Here is a 23,799-nt window from a genome sequence, read left to right on the forward strand (position 1 = left end):
ATAGGGAGAGGAAAAAAGGGAGAGAGGGAGAGAAAGACAGATGTCGATTTGTTGTTTCACTTATTTGTGTATTCATTGGTTGCTTCTTGTATGTGCCCTAACCAGAGATCTAACCTGAAACCCTGGTGTATCAGGATGATGCTCTAACCAACTGAGCTACCCAGCCAAGGCTCATAAATAACTCTTTAAAGAACAGCTAAATTATCTTCAATAGGATGACAGTAAATCCAAAGGAGTGAGTCTAACAGATCTGCATGTTTATTTTAACCTTTTCCACATGTCTGATGTTTCTACATCTACATTTTAATCATGTGTGTTATTGATATGAGCTACTTTAAAACCTGTAAAATAGCTGATGTTATGAACAAGCATCTATTAAAAATTTCTTTCCTGGCAAAAGCAATCTGACTTAAGCGAATACATCCCTTAATTAGGAAACATGACACCCAAGTTCTATTCTTATTGGCAACAATTTCACCCTGAATAACCTTGGGCAAGCTACTGTGCCAAATTTTGTTATAACTAAAATTAGACTCGATAATCATTAAACTAATGTTTAAGATTAATTTAGGTACTTATCAAATAGTTTGAGTTTTTTAAAAACCAGTAACTATAAGCCTAGCCTATAGTTCTTCTTACCACTTCCCCAAAATGCATAATTCCCCAAAATGCTTCCCAATTGGGCTATTTTTATACTTCAAACCCCTATCTATGTCTAATACTCAACCCCAGTCAATGTTTTTTTTTTTTTAATCAAGTGATATATAACAATGTTACAGGAAGATATCAAGATGCTTCAAATTCAATATACTTTCCACTAGCATGTACCTAAATATTCACTACCACATAGTTATAAAACATGATCATTACCATCAGCTGTAGTTGCTTTTTGGTGAGGCATTAGCATGGCAGCAAATTCTTGAAGTTGATTTCCTCTGATGATCCTATCCAGGTACATTTTCTCTAGGATACCATAAGCAGCAAGTTGCTGGCACCTTTCATCCTTAAAAAGAGTAGCTAGCATTCGAGAACGCTGTTGCCCTAAGGAAAACAAATGTGCATCAAACATTCTCACAACCTATTTCATCAATGAAAAACAATCTTTCTTATGACCCCATTTTTGCCTACTAAAATATTCAGTCAATTATCATTATTTGCAATAGTGATCTATATATATAAATATATAAAAGCCTAATATGCAAAGTGTCCCCTCAGGAGTTCGACCAATCGGGAGTTCGATCACTCGCTATAACGTGTGCTGAGGGTGGCGCAGAACTAAGGAAGGCCCAGGGGGTGGCGCAGAACTAAGGAAGGCCCCAGCCAGTAGCCGGCAGCTGGGAAGGGAGGCCCCAGTCAGCAGCCGGCAGCCACTAGGGATCCTACCTGTGTATGAATTTCGTGCACTGGGCCTCTAGTGTTTTATAAAGTTGATGCCAACAGTAAATTAGTGAATACTCAACTGCTGTTCCTAGGAGAAATACAGGCATGTTGTGAGTCTCTAGTCACAACATTTTTGTCAGCTAATCAATATGTAACCTTTGCTTTATGTATGTTTCTGTTTAAAGGCACCTAATCTATAATAATAAAAGTGTAATATGCTAATTAGACCAGATAGCCAAACAACCTTCCGGACAACCTTCTGGATGAAGCCAGAGCTGCGAGGGCCAAGGCAAGCTGCTGCGGCTGCAAGGGCTGAGCCCCTTGCACAAATTTCGTGCATCGGGCCTCTAATTTACTATATATTGTTGATTCATTAACATTAAACTCACGGCTTACACTAAAACTCATGCCTGAATAAAGCTTATCTGATACACGTATTTTCTCTATCAGGCACATCACAGACTTCCTTCACTTAAGAACACAAGACAGTACTTCAGCACTAGCTTAGGGCCCATTTCAAACATCAAAATCACCATCAAAAAGCACAAAAACGTGAAAAACATGATAGTAACAGGCCACAAAAAAAGAACTTGTTTACAGCATGAGAGCAGAAACAAGGCAGAGCACTGCCTTAGTTAACTCCATCTGGAAACATACTTTGGGAGACTCAAATCATTTGCTGTTCTGCACAGTCTGCAAATGACAGTGAAAGCACCAGGAGTACTGATTTTGGAGTGACAAATTTTAGCAAGTAGGCAAATGCACAAATATGGAATAATGAGAAACAACGGTATATTCATTTGTGAAGATTAGGATATACACCAAAATGCAACAAGTGGTTCAAATTATACCTAATTGTTATTTTCTTCTTGCTTATTTGTATTTCTACAATGAATATGCATTCCTTTGGTAATAATAAAAAATGTTATAAAAGATGAACAAATATTTCTCTGATGGGAAATTTATACTTTAAAGAATCTTTGGTGAAAAATTATGTGACAAATGATATTAAAAATTGAACTAATGGAAAGGATACTATGAACAAACTTTTTCTTTTTAAATTTATTTTTAGCTCTGTATTCTAAAGAGCCTAACCACAATGACACCCAGTAGCAAAAAGCATACCTAGCACCCTGATTTTGGTATCTCCATTAAAAGAAAGTAGGGATCCTTGAAAAGTAGCTGATTTCAAGTATGGAAAGGAAAAATACAAGATAAGTCTAAGGCATCTTTTTATGCTGCAGTGCAGACAAGTATTCAAAGATTAATGGGGCCATGTCAAAAAGACACGATTTGGTAATACTTGGGATAACTGAACATCAAAAAGAACAACTATAATAATAACATACTAAATAAATAAAAAACAAAGTCAGATACACAAGAATATTATAGCAATACTATTCCTAATAGCCAATAAGAAACTACCCAAAGCCCTGGCCGGTGTACTCAGTGGTTAGAGCATTTGGCCTGCGAACCCAAGGGACATCGGTTCGATTCCCGGTCAAAGGCACGTATCTGGGTTGCAGGTTTGATCCCGGGCCCAGTCGGGAGCAAGTGGGAGACAACCAATCAATGTGTCTCTCTCACTTCAATGTTTTTCTCTCTCTCCCCCCTCCATTCCCTCACTTCCACTCTAACAAAATCAATGGGAAAAAATATCCTCTGGTGAGGATTAACAACAAAACTACCTAATAGGACAAAAAAATGGTGGAGTCACATAATGGAATACTACATGAAAATGAAGAAACTATATGTAACAATATGGATAAATTTTATAAAGTTAAGCAAATGAAGCAGGTAAAGCTAATATATACTAATCATTACTCTTGGGGGTGGGGGTGCAGCTAATAACTAGGAGAAAACATGACAGAGGCTTTCAGGATGATGGTAATATTTTGCTTCTTGTTCTGGATGTTGATTACATGATGATGTTCATTTGGGACAATTCATCAGGCTGTACAATTTTTATATGTGCATTCTTCTGTGTGTATATTATACACACACAAAAATAAGCAGAAAAAAAGTCCATAGTGATACTAAAAAATAAAAAGGAGGGAAATAAAGAGGAAAGCTTTTATATAGTAGTAGCTAATAAATGCAGAACAGAATTAGCAAATTACCATTTTGACTTTATATTATAAAATATAATGAATAGTCCAGAAAAAATTATTAATAGATAATAAATTATCAAAAGTTAGGAAATAGGATTTTTGTAGTGTCAAAGCAGCACCCCAGAAATTATTTACAAAATACAAAAGGAACAAAATACCTTTAAAATGGAATTTCTACCTTAACCAAATGACCAAACCCAGCATCACTAACTATGGGACAAGCTGACATTATATGTTCTCTGATGTGATACAACTGCAAGGACAAAGCATCACTGAGGTATTCTTAATAGAAAAATTTTAACCTGAATCTAATCTAACCTTTGGCTAACTTCTACTTTACAGGAAATAATTGGGATTAAGGAATAAATAAACAATATATACAAAACAAATCTAGAGTGAAGAACATTCCACACAACTTCAAAGAGTCAGTATTATTTTTAAGTGAGAAATCTATACAATGTTATATGTTAATTATATCTCAAGAAACTTCAGTTAGGGGCGAGGAATCTATTCTAGACCAAAAATGTTTGAAGACTAAAAAGACAATCACCAAATGCCACACATGAACTTGTTCCTTGTTCAGCGGAAAAAAGGCAGATATAAAAGATATTCCTGAAACAACTTGGGCAATGATGGACCAAATGCTAAATTCTACAGTGGACTCACTGTTAATTTTTTAAGGGATGATGTTGGTATTACAGTTATGTAGAAAAATGTTCTTATTCTTAGGTGATGCATGATGATATATAAGGAGGTAGTGTTATGATGGCCTACAAGTTACTTTGAAGAGAGAGTATACCTGCTAGATAATAAAACATGTTATGAAGCTATAATAATTCAAAGAACATGGTACCAGTATATTCACAGACAGGCTAATTCAGTGATGGGCAACCTTTTGAGCTTGGTGTGTCAAACTTCGCCAAAAAACTGAGCATAACTCGGGTAGTGTGTCACTTTGAGGAAAAAACTAACTCCAAGACTCTAGTCGCAAATGTTTCATCCTCAGGAGCAGCAAATGTTTCATCCTCAGCATGCGGCCACGTGTCATCAGAAATGGCTACGCATGTCAGTGCTGACACGTGTGTCATAGGTTCACCATCACTGGGCTAATTAATGAAACAATACTGTATCCAGAAATCTACTATAATGTGCTTTAAATCAATAGGGTGAAAAAGATGAATTGTTCAATAAAGGATGCTAGGTCAAACGACTAGTCATTTAAGAAAAAAAATTAATTTCCCTATCTCATTCCTTACACTAATATAAGTCCAAATGAATTGGGATTTATAGGTAAATTTAAGTACAAAGTAGACTAAATTAATCTACACTAGTGATTACTGTTTGAGAGAGGGAGTTGGAGGTAGTGAGCAGGAGAAGGCATGGAAGTCACGGCACAAATCAAGGCAGTGACATGGGTGCCAAACTGTATTGTGCCACGCACTCAATAGTCAAAATAAAAATATAGTTTCACTTAAAATGTTCTTGCAGCAGTAAAAAATTATTTTTATTAATTCTTGATACTTGAAACCACATCTTTTTAATATTTTATGTGATGAAATGGAAAAAGCACCTAAAGCACTTCTGCTGCAAATGCAAGTACAATAGTTGTCCCCCAGGAAACACTGCATGTTGAACTAGTTTCTTGTTTCTTTTTTCATGGAACATCATTAACATAAAATAATGACTGATAAGTTACAGTTTTTCAGACGTGGGTATCTGGCAGGCATTTTCTTAAAAATGAACAAAGTGGCCTTGGCTGGTGGGGCTAAATTAGTTGAGCGTCCTCCTGTGCACTAAGGGGTAGCTGGTTCAATTCCCGGTTAGGACACATGCCCAGGTTGTGGGCTCAATTCCCAGTAGGGGGCATGCAAGCAGCAACCAATCGATGTTTCTCTCTCTCCCTCCCCCTACCCTTCTCTCTATAAAATCAATGAAAACATATTTTTTTAAAATGAACAAAGTGAGCCTATCACTACCAATCAACAGTATTTGTGGCCCCCGATAAAATTCGAGTTTTCAACAACAACTAAAAAAACCACAGGAATTTTGGAACACGTCCATCTGCCACAATGAGCTTGACAGCTTTCCAAGAATTAAAGAATTTTCTGATGAGATCAGTGGTAATATATTTAATAAACATTCTAAAATTATTTAGAAAAGCCATGGCTTAGAATTCTCAGCATTTCCTCTCAATGCCCTTTCTGCTTTATAAGTTGAGTGATTTATATGATAAAATTTAGTAAAAAGAACAAAAAATAGTTTATTTATATTTATTGAAAAAATAAAGATAAATGCCAAGTCTAAAACTGAGGCCTAACAGTTAAAAAAAAATCCCCAAAGCAATACATTAATTATCATATCACCAATCTCTAGAATTTAATTTTTATCTCCTTCTGTGTAATTCTCACTTAATTTTATATTCATGTTTTTCAGTGATATTTTAGAAGAATTAAATTTCATATTACCTCTTAACTATTCGTAATACCTGTGGGTAATAGACTGATACATCCATAATTTAAAGTTTTTAAGTTCGCAATCCATTTTATTGCTGTTTCTGTATAAATGTTTAAACTAAATATCCCATAATTGTATTAATAAGACATCCCTTTGCTAAATCCTTTAGTAGTAATGAACCTAAAATATTAAGCAAATTGACTGTTCATTAACACATAAATGACATGTTTACCTGCTGATGCTAAGATGGTACAATGCAAAGCATGTTTTAAGGCCTCTAGTCTTTCACTTTCGTGCACTATTGTCTTGTAAGAGAGCTCATTGTATCTTTGTGCAGCTTCAATGAATTTTCTTCTATAATCAAGAACACGTGCATAGCATACCTATAGGAGAGAAATGTTTCAATTAGGGGGGACATTTTAAAAGCAAAAAATAAAAAAAGAGAAAATTTCTAATATATAATAGTATTTATGATGTTCTGGAGAATCTTAGTATAACAGGATTCTCCAATATAAAATTCTAAATAAGCTCATTTGTTTACCTTATAATGTATCTGTAACTGTTCGTTGGTTGATTCATTCTGAAGCAATGATGCTCGATTTATGTAAGCCTCTGCCTGGACTGGATCATCATCCTCTAGATATAGCCTAGCAATCTTCAGGTATGTCTCCAGTTTATAATCCACATTGTACTGTCTAGAATACAACAGAAAAACACGAATGACTATTTTATCAAAAAAGTTATTAGAAGTGGTAGATAATGTTTTTTTTTATTGTGTTAATATGATGGAATCAAGCTTTTTACTGCACTATATTATCGAAAAGCTAAGAAATATTTCCAAAATAAATTTTAATGAATTTTTATTACTTTCATCATCGTTGCTCATATTACTGTTTAGCTTCTTCTAATTCTCAGGTAATCTTATAAGTCAAAGACCTATCATATACTACTGGTAGGACTATAAATAAGTCCTGGAGAAAAAACTGGCAATATGCTCTCCAACCACCATTTGAATCCTTTAAATTGTGTATACTCCTTACCCATTATACAGGGTGGGGCAAAAGTAGGTTTATAGTTGTGAGAACATTAAACACAGTAAATTCTTGTATTATTATTTATTAATTATTGTATTATTTTTCCATATGAACTGTAAACCTCTTTTGCCACACCCTGTATTTTACCTCTAGAAAATAAATCCCAAGAAAATAATCATGGACATGCATATATATGTATGTATAAAGATATTCATTTGTAAAATTACCCATAAATATCTGTAATGGGGGGAAAATGGAAATCACTGATAATATTTATGGTATTCAATTGAGTTGAATACTGGTAGAATACTATACAGTTATTACAATAATTATTACGTGATAATAGTCATCCTATATTTTAGCTAAGTTAAAAAACTGGATAAAACAAGATAATAAAAGCAATTATCTCTGGGTGGTGAGATTACAAGTGGTTTTCCTTTCTTCCTGATCACAGTGGTCACATTTTATGCACGAAATACAGAACTTAAGACCCTACATAATCCAAAAAGCATGTAATTCAGGATTAATCCTCACAGAACAATTAATCCTATTTACCAGCAAAAATGGTGCCACTATGTAGCAACAGAGTTTACAATTGACTTTGCCCCAGATTTGAAATTAATTCTTTAATTAATAAACAAATTCAACTTTTAATCACTTTTACTTATTTTAACTTATTTAGAAAAGAACGAAATTTTAATTTCTTTGGTATCCTCACAGTGTTACAGCACTATCAAAATGATAATTACCACCACTGCAAAGAATAATATCTAATTTTATATTTATTTCAACTACCAAACAAAATAAATCAACTGCTCCATGCTAAGGAGAAAATGCTCAAGACAGAATAAGACCAAAGCAATTAAGAAAGCCCCACCCTTTCAAAATATCAAAGAAAAAAGAATTAACAAGAGGCTTTAGAAAGTAAAAGCCTCATGTTATGAAAGCCTACGTATGAAAGCCTTTTCATATACTGGCTGCTTTTTCAAAGGGCATCACTGCCTAACAATTTCATAAATGCACTAAAGGCAATATGCCTGAAGTAGTATCTGCCTTATCATCACAAATATTAATGGAGACAAAATACAGAATCCCTCATTCACCTGGCAAAAGAGAAGCAGCTGAATATATTTTTATATTTGCCTACTGAAAGGGGAAATGTGTCTAATAATACAATCAAGAGTCTCACACCTTTCAATCTTTTTGTACAATATACTTTGGATGAATATTTCATAAATACACATAAAAAAAGGCAAGATTGGTTGAATAATAGTTACAAACCATAGTCTTAATTTTTTCTCATTGTTTTTCCATCACTAGCATCTTTCTCTAATATCCCAAACCCAACAATTCATTGAACCCATTATGACCTCCAAACCCGTGATCCTATCACATTGCTGTCTTCTTCCCCTAAAAGGCCTCATTTATCTCCTTACCTAGCTTAACTCTTTTAATCACAATCATTGAATTACACATGCACTCATCTCCCTTGTCTCTCTCATGCTGTCATACTTGTTGGACAAAATCAAACTCTAGTTAAACCTAACAGTTTGCCCACTCCTTTCCTGCAACCATGAAACAGAACTCTAATGGAAAAAAGTATTTAACCAATTTGACTGATCTCATTTTAATCACTACAACCTTCAAATGAGCCCTTAATGCTGCCAAGTATACTATACATTCTTAGTACATTCACTGCCCCACTCTCCTAGAGAATATTTTTTTTATATCCTTGTCTCTCCTCAACCTTACAACTCCCATCCCAAACCACACTTCTAGCTGATGACTCTGACTCCAACTTCACTAAGAATACCGAAGCAATCAGAATAGCTGCACAAACTCCACCACCACCTCATTAATATCTGCACCCACATACTCTGTGTTCCTGGCTATTACTATTCTGCCCACCAGGGAACCTATGGCAATATCTGCAGACATTTTTTATTGTCAAAACTGGGAGTAGTGGTGCTATTGGCATCTAGTGAGTAAAGGCCCCTTATGCTGCTAAACATTTTATAACACACAGGACAGCCTCCCCAACAAAGAGTCATCCTATATAAAATGCCAACAGTGCCACCCAGCCAGCGTGGCTCAGTGGTTGAGCATCGACCTATGAACCAGGAGGTCACGGTTCGATTCCTGGTCAGGGCACATGCCCAGGTTACAGGCTCAATCCCCAGTGAGGGACATGCAGGAGGCAGCCAATGGACGATTTTCTCTCATCAATTTTTCTGTCTCTTTCTCCCTCTTCCTTCCTCTCCCTGAAATAAATTATATATATATATATACATATGTATACACACACACACACACACACACACATGGCCCAATGCACGAAATATATATATATATACACATATGGCCCAATGCACGAAATTCGCGCAAGAGTGGGCCTTCCTTTCCCCGGCTGCTGATACCAGCTTCCCTCTGGCACCTGGGATCTGGCTTCGTCCAGACTAATTGGCATCCCCGGCTTCGTCCGGAAGGTCGTCTGGTATAATTAGCATATTACACTTTTATTATTATAGATATACAGTATATATGTATGTATATATATATATAATGCCAACAGTGCCAAGGTTGAGAAACAGTGCCAAGATAACTATCTATGCTCCTAAATAAAGCCTATCCCTCCACTAGATTCCTTTCCCTCTTGTCTACTCCTGCAGGAATCCTCTCCACTACTCTCTTTATATCAAACTTTTGCTTTCCATAGGATTATAAAAGCAAAAATAATCTCTTCTCTGCTATCATCTTCTACCCTATTTCTCTGCTCTCCTTGTGAAAACTTCCCCAGAGTTGCCAATGACAACTGCTCACCATCTCCAATTTCTCTCTTCTCATTCTCTCTCTCTCTCTCTCTCTCTCTCTCTCTCTCTCTCTCTCTCTCATATATGTGTTTTCTTTTAAACAACTTCAGTCAGGCTTTCACGCTCACCAATTCACCAAAACAACTTTTGTCAAGATCACCAATGGCCTCCACGTTACTCACTCCTGTGGTTAACCCTCACTCATCTTACTTGACCTATCAGGACCACAGCTGATCACTTGCTCCTTCTCAATACATTTTCCTCCTTTAACTTCTAGGACATGACACACCCCATTCTGGTTTTCTTTTTACCTCAATGGACAATCTTCATTTGCTGTATCTTCCTCCTACTCCTGACCTCTTAATGTTGGAGTGCTCCTGGCCTCAGTAACTCAGTCCTCTTCTCTATCTATAGTCCCTCCCTTGGAAATCTCATCCAATCTAATGGCTTTAAATTCCATCTATCTATCAATGATTCACAAATATATATCCCTAGTCCAGACCTCTCTCCTAAACTCCAAACTAGTATATTCAACTCTGTACAAGGTATTTCCACTTGGTTACCACATGTCCGAAACAGAACTCTTGACTTCCCTCAAAACCTATTCTTCACAACTCTATTTTTCCAGTTGTTCAGATCAAAAATCAAAACTTATCTTGATTCTTTTTCTTACATTCCATATCCAGCTCTACCTTAAAAACATACCCAGAATCCAACATTTTTCACAATCTCCATTTCATCTGCAGTAGTGCATAATGTCTCCTAACTAATGGCCCTACTTCCATCATTGCATGCCTACAGTTTATTCTCAACTAAGTCATCAGAATGAATCTTAAAAATATAAGTCAGATCATGTCAGTCTTCTGTAAAATATGTTCCAAAGGTTCCCCCTCATTTCACTTAAAAATACAAAGGTCTTACAATGGCTTACAAGACCCCACATAATCTAGTCCTTAGTACTCTCTGATCTCATCCTCTATCACTCTCCCCTTTGCTCACTCCATTCCACCCATAATGGTCTCCTTGCTCTTTGTTTTTTTTTTAAATATATTTTATTGATTTTATTACAGAGAGGAAGAGAGAGGGATAGAGAGTTAGAAACATCGATGAGAGAGAAACATCGATCAGCTGCCTCTTGCACACCCCCTACTGGGGATGTGCCCGCAACCAAGGTGCATGCCCTTGACCAGAATCGAACCTGCGACCCTTCAGTCCGCAGGCCGACGCTCTATCCACTGAGCCAAACCAGTTTCGGCTCCTTGCTCTTCTTAAAAAACTCCAAGCATGCTCCCATTTTAGGGCCTTTGCACTAGCCATCCTCTCTAAGAGGATCTACTAATACCCTTCCCTCAGAGAGCTCATAGTCACTCACTTACCTCCTTCAAAAGTCTGAGAAGGTGCCCTAACAGGTTTGGCTAAGTGGACAGAGCTTCAGCCTTCAGACTAAAAGGTCCCAGGTTAGATTCTGGTCAAGGGCATGTACCTGGGTTGCGGGCACATCCCCAGTAGGAGGTGTGCAGGAGGCAGCTGATCGATGTTTCTCTCTCATTGATGTTTCTAACTCTCTATCCCTCTCTCTTCCTCTCTGTAAAAAATCAATAAAATATATTTAAAAAAAAAAAGCCTGAGAAGGTGATATCAGGATCACCCTACCACTCCAATCACCCTATTTAATGATACAACCTTACTTTACTTTTCTCCATAGGCCTTATCACCTTCTAATATACTACAAAATTTATTTATTTATTAAATTGTTTATCATCTGCTTCCAACACTAGAATGTAAGGAAAAACATAAGCGAACAATTATACATATCCTTTCTATGTTATGTGTATGTGTATATATACATATATGGATACATATATCCATCCAATATCCACTATTTATTATACTTTTGTCCTGTTTCCAAAGGAATTCCCACCAACACTTGAGCTGCATTTCTCCAATCTTCTTCTTTCTCATATATGGATGCAAGATGCTGTCTTATGGAAGCAACCTGAAATAGTAGGTACACATGTTATATCAATTGCTATTATTTAACTAATTAAATAAATAACTGTATTGTAACAATTGTCTCATTCAACATAGCTGGCAAGTATAATTATTAAAAATTTACCTAGACCACCCAAGTTTTTCTATGAATTTTGTATTGATAGAACAACAAAACAGTAAACTGAAATAGCACATTATTACAATGTGGATTATGGCAATAATGTAGTTTAAATATGAAGTTTTGCTTTTATGTTACTGCACAGATAATGCTGGAGTTTTCCTATATTTTCAGCATAATTAACAATTTAAATGATTTTTAAAAACTGTCTAAAGAGTAATATTTGGTGCATAAAATAAAACTGTAATACATAAGCAAATGTCAGCTGGAGTTACAATGTCCTAATATTTATTTTATTATATATTGTAAAATGCTGTTTAGCGCAATTTTGACAAAATGAAAATGAATGATAATCTCTTTAAAAATGTAATAATATCTCTCAAAATAATTACTACTATCTCAAGTTCAAATATCACTGCTCTAGATTTTTTACCTGCTCCTCAAATGAAATGACTCTAGGCTGGATCTTTTCCAAGGTGAAATGATAGATTTCTTTGGCTGTGCTATCAGGCAAGTTAGGGAGATGTGTGCAGAAATCAGTCAGCAACTGCCGAGAGATCACAAGGCTGACATTCTCATTTACCACTTGTCAAAAAAATAAGAAATAAGAAAGCATGAGTAATTCATAAATTTTTTATTAAGCAATCTTTACCTAAAATTAATACTAAAAACTGTATGTATTAGTGCAATTTGCAATGCATTATTCCTGGATTTTCACACCCCTATCATCCTATATTACAGAATAAATTTCCTTATACTGAATTATTTGATTACATAATGACTTCAACAAAATAGTAAAACTACCATAACTTTTCTAAGAAATACAAATGGTTGACAAAAAGTTTTAATAGCTGAGCATTTTATGTTATTCCTTTCTCTTCTTTATTTTTATACGAAGCAAAGGCACAGAAATACCCCTATTTTATGTCCTTATATCCCACCTAGCTACAAAAAGGAGTTAAAGAAGAAAACGGTGAAATAATTTTCATGAAATTTAATAAAGCAAATAGTGACAGTGAATACCACTTATATTTTCCAATAAAAACAACAAATAAGAACTCAGGTCAGCACAGGGAGGGGGCCTAAGCCATCAGTTGGACACCCCCTGAGGGCTCCCAGACTGCAAGAGGGCACAGGCCAGGCTGAGGGACCCCACCCCCACCCCAAGTGCACAAATTTCATGCACCAGGCCTTTAGTATCTTATAACGTATTAATATATTAATCAGTTTATAATATATTATTTGGAATTCATAATTAAATACTGGTTGTAACTGAGAAAACAGTTTCATTACAAGTGCCATTAGACACAAAGCTGTTAAAAAGAAATTACTACACAAACTAGCACTTACTAGGGAAATACAAGTAGATAAGGACAATAAATCAGAAAAATTAGTTTCTAGTCTGGGCTCTGCCACTGACTAACTGAATGTCCCTGGGGGTAAAAGTGACTTAATCTTGACTTTTTTTAATAATATATTATACAAGAATACATCTATATTCTGCAGTCACAGTTATTAAAAGGAACCGGTGTGGTAGATATTATGTGTGAAAACACACTGTAAACTGTAAAGTACTATCAAGTATTGCTGATATTGTTAATGCGATATCAATTTGAGCCTGAATTCTGGTAATTTTCAAGATAACTGAAGTCAGGGAGGGGGGGAGAGTGTCTTAAAATATGAAAATTTCTAGTTCCTATTCAAAAGGAATGATCCTGACATTAATAAAGCTCATTCGTACACAGCACTTATTATATGTCAGGTACTATTCTAAGCACTTTATTATGTATAATAACTCAATTAATCTCCCAACAATTCTATAGGGTACATATCATATCCTCACTGTATAGACAAGGAAAAGAAGGAAAAAAGAGGTTAAAGAAGAAGACACAGCTAATAAAACAGTAGACTAGGATTTGAATGCAATCTACTTTCTTTGTCACTATGCTACATTGTCTCTTATCAGTTTTAGTATCAACAACTATACAAAATTTTAATTGGGAATATAACTCTGGAGACAATTCATTTAAAAAAATCAAGTTGTAAATAGTTTAAATTCTAAAATAAATCCATCAATTTCAATGTTGTAAGTATGCAAAACAGTTTATTTTTGTATTATTTTTATTAATTATTGTATTATTTTCCATATGAACTGTAAACCTACTTCGCCCCTCCCTGTATATGTAACTTAATCTCATAAAAATTATATTGATAATTTGATATAAGACAAGACTGAGGCAAGCTTTAAAGTCCTACTCAGTAACACAAAGCAAATATGGAATTTTCATTACACTTACTTGCTTCCACAAAAGCTTTCAAAGCTTCTAGTTGTTCTGCCCCAGATAACTGAATGGCTTTTTCCAGGATCTGACGATACCTAAAACAATACCAAAAAAATAAATGTTCAGAGGGCACTATATATTCTAATGTTTACACTGGTACTTATTCATTTCTATTTACCTTCGTGTCTTTCCTAGTGCTTTCTTTTCTGGTTTTCTTTATAGTACACCACAGATTTCCTTTTTTTTAAAGTTTCTAGTCCATCACAAGAAAGAGTGAATCTATAATTACAAGTTACTGGATCTAAGGTGCCACTTTTGCTTGAAAGTTGTAGTTTTGAATTTAAACCAAAAAGTCAAATTTCCTTTCAAATGCCTTAAATGATAAGCCATTATTTCCTTCAATTATGTGTTACAGAGACACATGAGAACATTATTCAAGGTGACCCAGAACCCTTTCCTCTTGTGGACCTAATGAATCTAGGGTCACCAACACTAGAATAATATCGACTAGACAATTAAACCAAATATTAGAGGTTGAATGTCTTAGTGAGAGGCAACTGACTAATGTATCTCTTTCACATCGATGTTTCTCTCTCTCTCTCTCCCTTCTTCCCTAAGATCAATTTTTTTTAAATAATTCTTTATTGTTGAAAGTATTTCATGTCCCTTTTTTCCCCACTGACCCCCTCTAGACACACACACCCTACCCTGCCCCAGGCCTTCAGCACCCTACTGTCTGAGTCCATGGGTTATGCATACAAGGTCTTTTTTTTTTTTTTTAATGGGGTTGTTGAACCATTCTCTGCCTTTCTTTTTCTTTTTTTATATATATTTTATTGATTTTTTTACAGAGAGGAAGGGAGAGGGACAGAGAGCTAGAAACATCGATGAGAGAGAAACATCGACCAGCTGCCTCCCGCACACCCCTCACCGGGGATGTGCCCACAACCAATGTACATGCCCCTGACCAGAATCGAACCTGGGACCCCTCGGTCTGCAGACCAACGCTCTATCCACCAAACCGGTTTCGGCCATACAAGGTCTTTGGTTAATTACCTCCCACCCATCCACCCTCCCCTGCCTTCCCTCTGAGATCCCTCACTCTGTCCCATGTTTCCATGTCTCTGGATCCACTCCATTCATCAGTTTGTTTTATTACTTAGATTCTACATATGAGTGCGATTTAAGATCAATTTTAATTAAAAATATTTTAATATTATGGAGGAAAGTATATTTCATTAATTAAGGCACCTTGCATCTGTCCTATTTATCAACAATTTTTACTGAGCATTTATTATGTATATGCATATGTATATGAACTAAATAAAGGTAAGTCAATTCATGATTTTTTGGCACTTGGATCTGGAAGTAAATAAAACATATACACATGAAAATGTACCACAGTCACTATTTAAGACCAAAATGAATGAAACAGGCATGTATTAATAGATCTTTCATTTATAGTAATGGTGAACTAGATGATTAGACCAAACCTACCTCAAAAAATAAAAAGCTGAAAGAAATAAAATAAAAAAATTAACAGCATAAAATCCTAACAAAAAGAGAAAACAGGTGAGAATAGGAGCATAAAGAGATAAATAATAGCATCTGCCTGAAAGCATTTGCAGACTCTGGAAAGACAGCTGAGAGGTAGAGTGGTACTTTTGGTGGGGAGGAGGTAGGTTCTGCTTTGGGACATTATGCCATTTGCTGGAAAAACTGAGAAGCAAGTTGCAATTTCTTGCAGAATCAGGATCTCAGTTCCTAGCCGGCCAAAGGAAGGGACACTAGCACTTTAGAAATAAGAGCACAAATCTTTTTCAAGGATCACAAAGGAAAAGCAAAAAATTCTGAAGCCTAAGGCTAGCACCCTCAGGTGTCTGGAAGAAGGAAATGAAAATACTCTCTGAAAGGTAACATCCTAGGACTCCTACTGTTTTTAAAAACATACTTTAAATCATTTACCCAACAAACGAATATTACAAGGTACATGACAATATGATCTAGAATCAACAAAAGCAACAGACCATAACAACCAACAGGGACTCTAGATACTGGAGTAATCAAAAAGACTGTATGTAATACAATCATGTTTATGGAGATAAAGATAAGCTTTAAGTTTCAGCAAGAAACTAGGAATCATGAAAAGTGTTATTTGAAAAAAAAATACCAAAAACTATAGAACTACAAAAATACTATAACCAGCCCTGGCCAGGTAGGCCAGTTGGTTTGAGCATTATCCCGATATACTAAGGTTGTGGGTTCCATCCCTGGTTAGGGCACATACAAGAATCAACCAATGAATACTAAATAAGTGGAACAACAAATCGATGATCTCTCTCTCTCTCTCTCTCTCTCTCTCTCCCCTTCCCTCTCTCAAATCAGTCAATAAAATAAAATATATATATTAAAAATATACTATAACCAAACTTAAAAACTCAATGGAGTTCTGAAAGTCACATTTGAAGAACTGATAAACTAAGAGGCAGGTCAGAATAAAGCACCGAAATGGTAAGTACAGAAGACAGGATAAGAGATACACAGAGATCACAGTAAGAGAACCTAACAGGGGTTTCAGTGGCGTCTTAGAGGGGAAAACAGAATGAAACAGAGGCAACATTTAAAGAGATATAGCTGAAATTTTCTCAGGACAATGAAAGAATAAAATATTGATTCAAGAAATAAAATGAAGCTCCACAGGATAATGTGGTGGAGCATTTACAGAAAGAGGCCACAGTTCTTTTACTGACTGTATCTATGTGACTTTATAGCTCTTCACATCAAGAGGTGGTTTATTTCCCCACCCTTTGATCTGGGCTTGTTTTGACCAATAGAATGCAGTAGGAGTGAAGTGCCTGTTCTGAAACTAACCTCAAGAGGCCTTATATGTTTTTATCTCTTGGAACTCTGCTGCTGCCACATGAACAAGGCCAGGCTAACCTACTGAATAATGAAATATGTAGCTCAATCACCTCCACTTGCCCCAGCCAACACACAGAAGCAGAGCTGTCTACCTCACCTGCAGCTGACTACAGGCACGTGTGGGAGCCCGTGTGGAACCAAGGTCACGTGTAGCTGAGAAGAACCATCCAGCTGGGCCCAGCCCAAACTGTCAACCAACAGAATTACGAGCTAAATAAATGATTGTTGTTTTAAGCCACCAAGTTTTCCAGAGGCTTTATTTCACAGCAAAACCTAACTGACATAGACATACAAAAACAAATCCACACATACACACATCATAATGAAGTTGTGGAAATTAAAGATAAAAATCTTAAAACAGGCTAAGTGTTAATATAATTTTTTAGGAGAGAGAATTTCCTAATGAGGTTGATCTTTAAGCATTCTAAATATTTCAACTTTAGTGTAAGGAGGAAAGAATGGAGGGAAGACAGGCCTTCTAGGCAAAAAAAAAAAAAAAAAAATCACTATCTGAAATGTAGTCCAGTTTGGTGAAAACAGTACAAGGCCAAAAAAGGAAGATGTGTTTAGAATTAAGGGCTATGAGCCAAGCAGGCTATATTCTGGCTTTGCTATTAGCTACATGACCTTGGAGCAATGTATTTCACCTCTGTACTTCAGTTTTCTCATATGTAATATAATATTATTTTTTAAGGATTATTGAAAATGTAAGTAAACTTGCGCTTGGCACAGAGTAAACATTAAATGCCAGGTAACTTCACTCTTGAGATGGGAACCACTAAACTGTTGGATATGGGAATAACAAAGGGCCAAGAATCTGGATTACAAGGGGTGTTTAAGGTTATACAGCCTATGGGGGGGGGGGGGGGTGGTAGTGCTAGTGGTGTGTTTGTGTGTGTATCCTCCATTGTTCGACAGTTCTATTCCATTCTAATTCAAAGTCTACCTCTGTAAGGCAGAGGAGTCTATTTTCTTTTCTGCAAACCAGCTTTTCTAATAATCAAAGGCGGCTAAAAGGCCTGACATTACTTTCCTTTATCCAGGCTAACAGCTGTTTATAAAATGAAATGTTTAGACTCCAAAGGTCCAATATCTTCCTCTGTACCCTCTATACCCCGGAATTGGAAAGAAAAGAAAAACATAAAAGCTTCTAGTTCTATAGGATTAACCCAACAAATACCTAGACTCCAACCTCTATGGTAAAGGTAAAAAATATATATAGAGCCCAGCCGGCATGGCTCAGTGGTTGAGCATTGACCTATGAACCAGGAGGTCAGGGTTCGATTCCTGGTCAGGGCACATGCCCGGGTTATGGTCTCGATCCCCAGTGAAGGGTGTGCAGGAGGCAGCTGATTAGTGATTCTCTCTCATTATTGATGTTTCTATATCTCTCTCCCTCTCTGTTCTTCTTGGAAATCAATAAAAATATATTAAAAGAAGAAGAAGAACAACAACAACAACAGCAGCAGCAACTAACCAGGTCCAGTGTGTGGATGGGTATGAGTGTATATTGGGGGTCAACAACAACAACAACAGCAACTAACCAGGTCCAGTGTGTGGATGGGTATGAGTGTATATTGGGGGTTGTTCACAGAAGACTTTAGGAAGAAATAGCATCTGGCCTTGGTCAATATGCCTTGGGCGACCAGGCCAGCGGGGAGGGCAGTTGGGGGGATGAGGCCGGCAGGGGAGGGCAGTTGGGGGCAATTGGGCCCACAGGGGAGGGCAGTTGGGGGCAATCGGGCCAGCAGGGGAGGGCAGTTTGGGGATCGGGCTGGCAGGGGAGGGCAGATGGGGGGATCGGGCTGGCAGGGGAGGGCAGTTGGGGGCGATTGGGCCGGTAGGGGAGCAGTTAGATGTCAATCAGGCTGGCAGGGGAGTGGTTAGGGGGCGATCAAGCTGGCAAACAGAAGCGGTTATGGGCAATCAGGCAGGCAGGCAGGCAGGCAAGTGGTTAGGAACCAGCAGTCTCGGATTGTGAGAGGGATGTCCAACTGCCAGTTTAGGCCTGATCCAAGTCAGACATCCCCCAAGGGTTCCCAGACTGGAGAGGGTGCAGGCAGGCTGAGGGACGCCCTCCCCCACCCCATGCACGAATTTCGTGCACCAGGCCTCTAGTAATAAAATAAAAATAAACAAAAGCAGTATACAAAATTTGCAAAAATGCTTTTTATATGGCCAAATATGTCAATTTTACAACTGCTGTGTTCATTCATAGTTATAGAAAAGCATTTTTAATTGAAGTTTTGGCAACAAAAAGATAGGTTTAAAATGTGGTTTTTAGAATAGGCAAACTTGGATTCAAATTTAAGCTCTGCACCTTTCTAGCATTTATTGAATCAATCACTATTTATTGAATGACTACTCGGTTATAGACAGCCTGTTAATCAGTGAGAATACACAGTATCAATATTTTAGAGACGTCTTCTCCATCATTCCTTATGTCCACATGGGGGTGGCCATCTTTGGCCACATGGAATGATGGAACCCTTTGTTACTAGCTCCTAATGTAAAACCCAAAACTACTGATATATTTCAAGAGTGTTTCTCTCATAAAACATGTAGCTGGAGGAACTGTTTTATTATGAAAACTAGAGGCCCGGTGCACGAAATTCATGCGGACGTGGGGGGTGTTCCTCAGCCCAGCCTGCACCCTCTCCAATCTGGGATCCCTCTCACAATCTAGGACTGCTGGCTCCCAACCACTCGCCTGCCTGCCTGCCTGATTGCCCCTAACTGCTTCTGCCTACCAGCCTGATCACCCGCTAACCACTCCCCTGCCAGCCTGATCGACGCCTTACTGCTCTGCTCCCCTGCCAGCCCGATTGCCCCTAAATGCCCTCTCCTGCTGACCTGGTCGCCCCTAACTGTCCTCCCCTGCAGGTCTGGTTGCCCCCAACTGCCCTCCCCTGCAGGCCTGGTCGCCACAACTGCCCTCTTCTGCAGGCCTGGTTGCCCCCAACTGCCCTGCCCTGCAGGCCTGGTCGCCACAACTGCCCTCCTCTGCAGGCCTGGTCCCCCACAACTGCCCTCCCCTGCAGGCCTGGGTCCCCCCCACCTGTCCTCCCCTACAAGCCTGGTCGCCCCCAACTGCCTTCCTCTGCCAGCCCAGTCACCCCTAACTGCCCTCCCCTGCTGTCCTGATCGCCCACAACTGCCCTCCCCTGCTGTCCATCTGTGGCGGCCATCTTGTGTTCACATGGGGGTGGCCATCTTTGGCCACATGGAGTGATGATCAATTTGCACATTACCTCTTTATTATATAGGATAAATATCCTGACACGGTCTTGCTCGGATAGGACCAGATATGTATGGCAGGCAAGGCCAACAATTTCTTCAAAAAGCACTAGCTATCAGTTATCAAGCAAATTATTTCAATTACTCTTCACAATAAACCATGGGTTAGTCTGTTACAGTATTGGCCTCCAATGAATTATGCCTCCCTCTGACCATGCACCTTTGCAATGTAACTTGGCCACTCCTTCCATAAATCGGGGCTGGTCTTGTGACGTACTCTGATCAATACTTGAGAACTGATGTTGTGAGACTTTCAAGGCTAGCCATAAGAGGTTTTGCAGCTTCCACTCTGACCCTCTTCGTCCTGTAAGGAAGCCTTGACTAAACCATTGAATGAGAGAGCATGTAGAGAAAGAGACCCAGCCAACAGCCAGAGATGTATGGGTGTCCATTTTAGCCCACCAGCCCCAGCTAAGCTGCCATCTAACTGCACCAGCATGAGTGAGCCCACACAAGACCAGCAAAACAGCCCAGTTAACCCAAAGAATCCTGAAAAATAATAGCTGTTTTACACCACTAAGTTTTGGGTTTGTTACACAGCAATAAATAACTGAAGCACACAATAATATAGCTACTATTGTTTATCTGCAATTCAGAACTAGGAAAGTAAATGTTTAAGTTTCAGATATCTGGAAATACATGAAAACTATATCTCTTCTGATAACTAATGCACTTATTTTTTTCTTCAACAAAACATAAGGGAAATCAAGCATGGGGGAAAATATAAACTAGTTTACTTTCATCCAAACCTACAAAAAAAAAATACATGCAAAAAGCATTGAGCCATGAAGACATATTCAACTTATTTCCAACTCACAGAATATATCAATATGGAATGAATAGCTTTAATAATAATAGTAACAAAGATAATCTTATGGCACTTTCTAAGTGTCAGGTATATACACACACACATACTCATTCTGACCCACTCAAGAATAAGTCCTCTAATCATTTCCATTTACCTGAGGGGAAAATTGCCGCTGGAAGTAAAGCCCAAGATACACAGCAAAATTTCTCAGTGATAAAAGTAGATTACATTTACCGCCAAAGAAAAGGCAGCACAGCCTATATAAAACAGAGTTTCAACGTCCAGGGAAAAGCAGGTGTATCCCATTAACATAGATCTAAGTGATCTCAGCTGTCAGAATGTAAACATTGGGATCAATTTGAGAAGCATACTGTAAACAGAATGCATGTTCATTTTAAAAGAGCAGCCTGTGAAATTTACAAAGAGAAACGGACAATAGATATATCTACCTATGATTAGCAGTGCTGACAGGCACAACATGTCACAATTTTAACCTGGAGTGGACCTAAGCCCTCTACAATATAAATTGCGACAAAACGGCCAAACAATCCAGGTTCTTGCAAACATCCCTAACTCTCTACACATCCTGATCCATATTATGAGGACATCAATCATCGCTCCTCGGCCTTTTGGGTAAGATCAAACGTAGGTATGAGGACATCAGCCCATGGGCCCTGCTTCGGAGTTGGTGGCGGAACGAGAGTACCCAAAACACAAGGACCCCCAGAACATGGTCCAAGAGGTTTTGGACGACATGATCGCGGCCATACCTCCTCAGCCCCCAACCGCCTAAAGAAACCATCTCCCTGGAAAACTCTGCATCGAGGTCCCAGAATATAAATCCCCCTCAATTAAAAAAAAGAAAAGAAAGAAAAGGTCCAAAGGGAGGTCAGAATTCGGTGTGAGAGACCAGCCAGCTATGGGAAGAGGCACCAGGGAAGGCTGAGAAGGCCGTGAGAGCAGTCGTCCCTCAGACCGCGCCTCCAGAAAGTTGTGAGACAGTAAGGATGCTATCGAGGGCTGAACCAGTTGGCAGTCCCCCCCAGGCCTGCGGCCCCACGGGCTCCCTGCTTTCCGCCGCCTGCAGCTTTTGCCTCCACCACCTACCTCAGGCCCGCCCCCTTGATCCTCAGGCCGGCCACTACCACACATCCGAAAGCCGCCGTCAAACCAAGGAGAACAAGTCTGTGGCTTCCCTCCTACTCCTCCCATGGCTCTCGGAAATACTCACTTGCCCGCCAGATCTTTATGGGAGCCACTCGAATTCATGAGCTGGGCCAGATCCTGTCGCACGGCCGCCGCCATCTTTCTCTCAGCTCAGCCGAGGCTGCCGGGCCTCACAACCAAAAAGGAAACGAGTATAGTCCTCCAGAGCTCAGCCAGAAGGAACCCGAGATGCCACAGAGTAGCATCTGTGTGGGCCAGAGCGCCGCATGTGCGAGCCTACGCTAGGTCCGCCCCCGGGCGGGGAATGACGGGAAGCTCCACTCCGCTAGTCTGAGGCCCGCCCAGGCCTCTCGCACGCTCCCACTTCGGATTGGCGGATAAACTCCAAGAGTGGTTTGTGCAACTCCAGTAAGTTCCGGGTAGCAAAATGACCGCATTTTCATTAAGTTCCGTGTCTCACGCCTATGGTTTGTCGTTTTTTTGTTCTTTAAGATAGCTCTTAAACTACCTGTAGTAAAGAATCAGTTGTTTTTATTGCCAATTCACCACAGACAGGTACTTTTGTAAAACGCAATTTAAAACGTCCACATTCCTCCTCGTACTCTGTACTCTTTTTTTTATAGGTTAATCATACATTCCAGTTTGTCCAGGATATTGCCATTTTCCATCTGTTGTCCTGGAGTAATTCTTAATAACAAGCCCTTTCACTCTAGAAACTGTACCATTTGGAAGACGAAGTATACAGTCATCCTACCTTAAATGTAATTGTATTTATTACTCATATATCCTTACAGAATATCTTTCTGAACATAAAGAAATGTAAATTTTTATTCTTTCTTGCTTTCACAAAAGATAACACAGCATACCATTATTCCACTCTTGATTTTTTTTCATTTTTTTCTGGAAATCTTTCCATGTAAGTTCAGCGAGCTCCTTCATTTTGTTTTAGATCTGGAGAGCATTCCATAAAATGAGGTGATGCCATAGTTTATTTAATCCTTACAGCTAGACACTTAAGTTGTTTGTAATCAACCAATGCTGCAATGAATAACCTTGTACATACATCATCTGATATGTGTATAGGTAGAATACATTCCAAGAAGAATGTCAAAGCAGAGATTTACTTACAATTTTTATAGATATTGCCAAATTGCACTTTATAGGGACGATTTTGCCTTTCTATCAGAAATATGTAGGAGTGCAATTTTCTACAGCCTTGCCTACAAAGGATGTCAGACTTTTGAATTTTTTACATCTTGATATGGGAAAAATAGCATGTTCCCTCTCTTGGCAAGGTGAAAGAAAAGAAGACCAGGATAAGGAAATCTTTAAGAAAGTGTTATGGAGATTGCCCACATCAATTTAGATCTCACTCCATTGGCAAGAATTTTGACAATCATGCCTAGCAACAGTGAGACTGGAAA

At 38.3% G+C, this 23,799-nt stretch overlaps 1 protein-coding gene across 4 annotated transcripts in view; it reads right to left on the minus strand.

Annotated features, from left to right (window-relative positions):
* The window catches only part of COPS4 (COP9 signalosome subunit 4), a 34,922-nt gene extending 12,184 nt beyond the window's left edge, over positions 1-22,738 (minus strand). For 3 of the 4 annotated variants that reach the window (XR_008558413.1, XM_008143600.3, XM_008143599.3), the window contains exons 1-7: positions 22,440-22,738; positions 14,197-14,276; positions 12,333-12,484; positions 11,682-11,785; positions 6,487-6,640; positions 6,178-6,328; positions 871-1,041 (exon numbers count right to left, since the gene is read on the minus strand). Coding sequence is in view for 3 of the 4 variants with exons in the window: in XM_008143600.3 (XP_008141822.1) it covers positions 871-1,041; positions 6,178-6,328; positions 6,487-6,640; positions 11,682-11,785; positions 12,333-12,484; positions 14,197-14,276; positions 22,440-22,513 (886 nt within the window). In the remaining variant the exon portion in view is untranslated. The remainder of the gene's footprint in view (positions 1-870; positions 1,042-6,177; positions 6,329-6,486; positions 6,641-11,681; positions 11,786-12,332; positions 12,485-14,196; positions 14,277-22,439) is intronic. The other variant, XM_054727734.1, reaches the window with a different exon arrangement.
* Positions 22,739-23,799: the final 1,061 nt, after the last annotated feature.

This window comes from Eptesicus fuscus, chromosome 2 (assembly GCF_027574615.1).
Source record: "Eptesicus fuscus isolate TK198812 chromosome 2, DD_ASM_mEF_20220401, whole genome shotgun sequence".
NCBI lineage: Eukaryota > Metazoa > Chordata > Mammalia > Chiroptera > Vespertilionidae > Eptesicus > Eptesicus fuscus.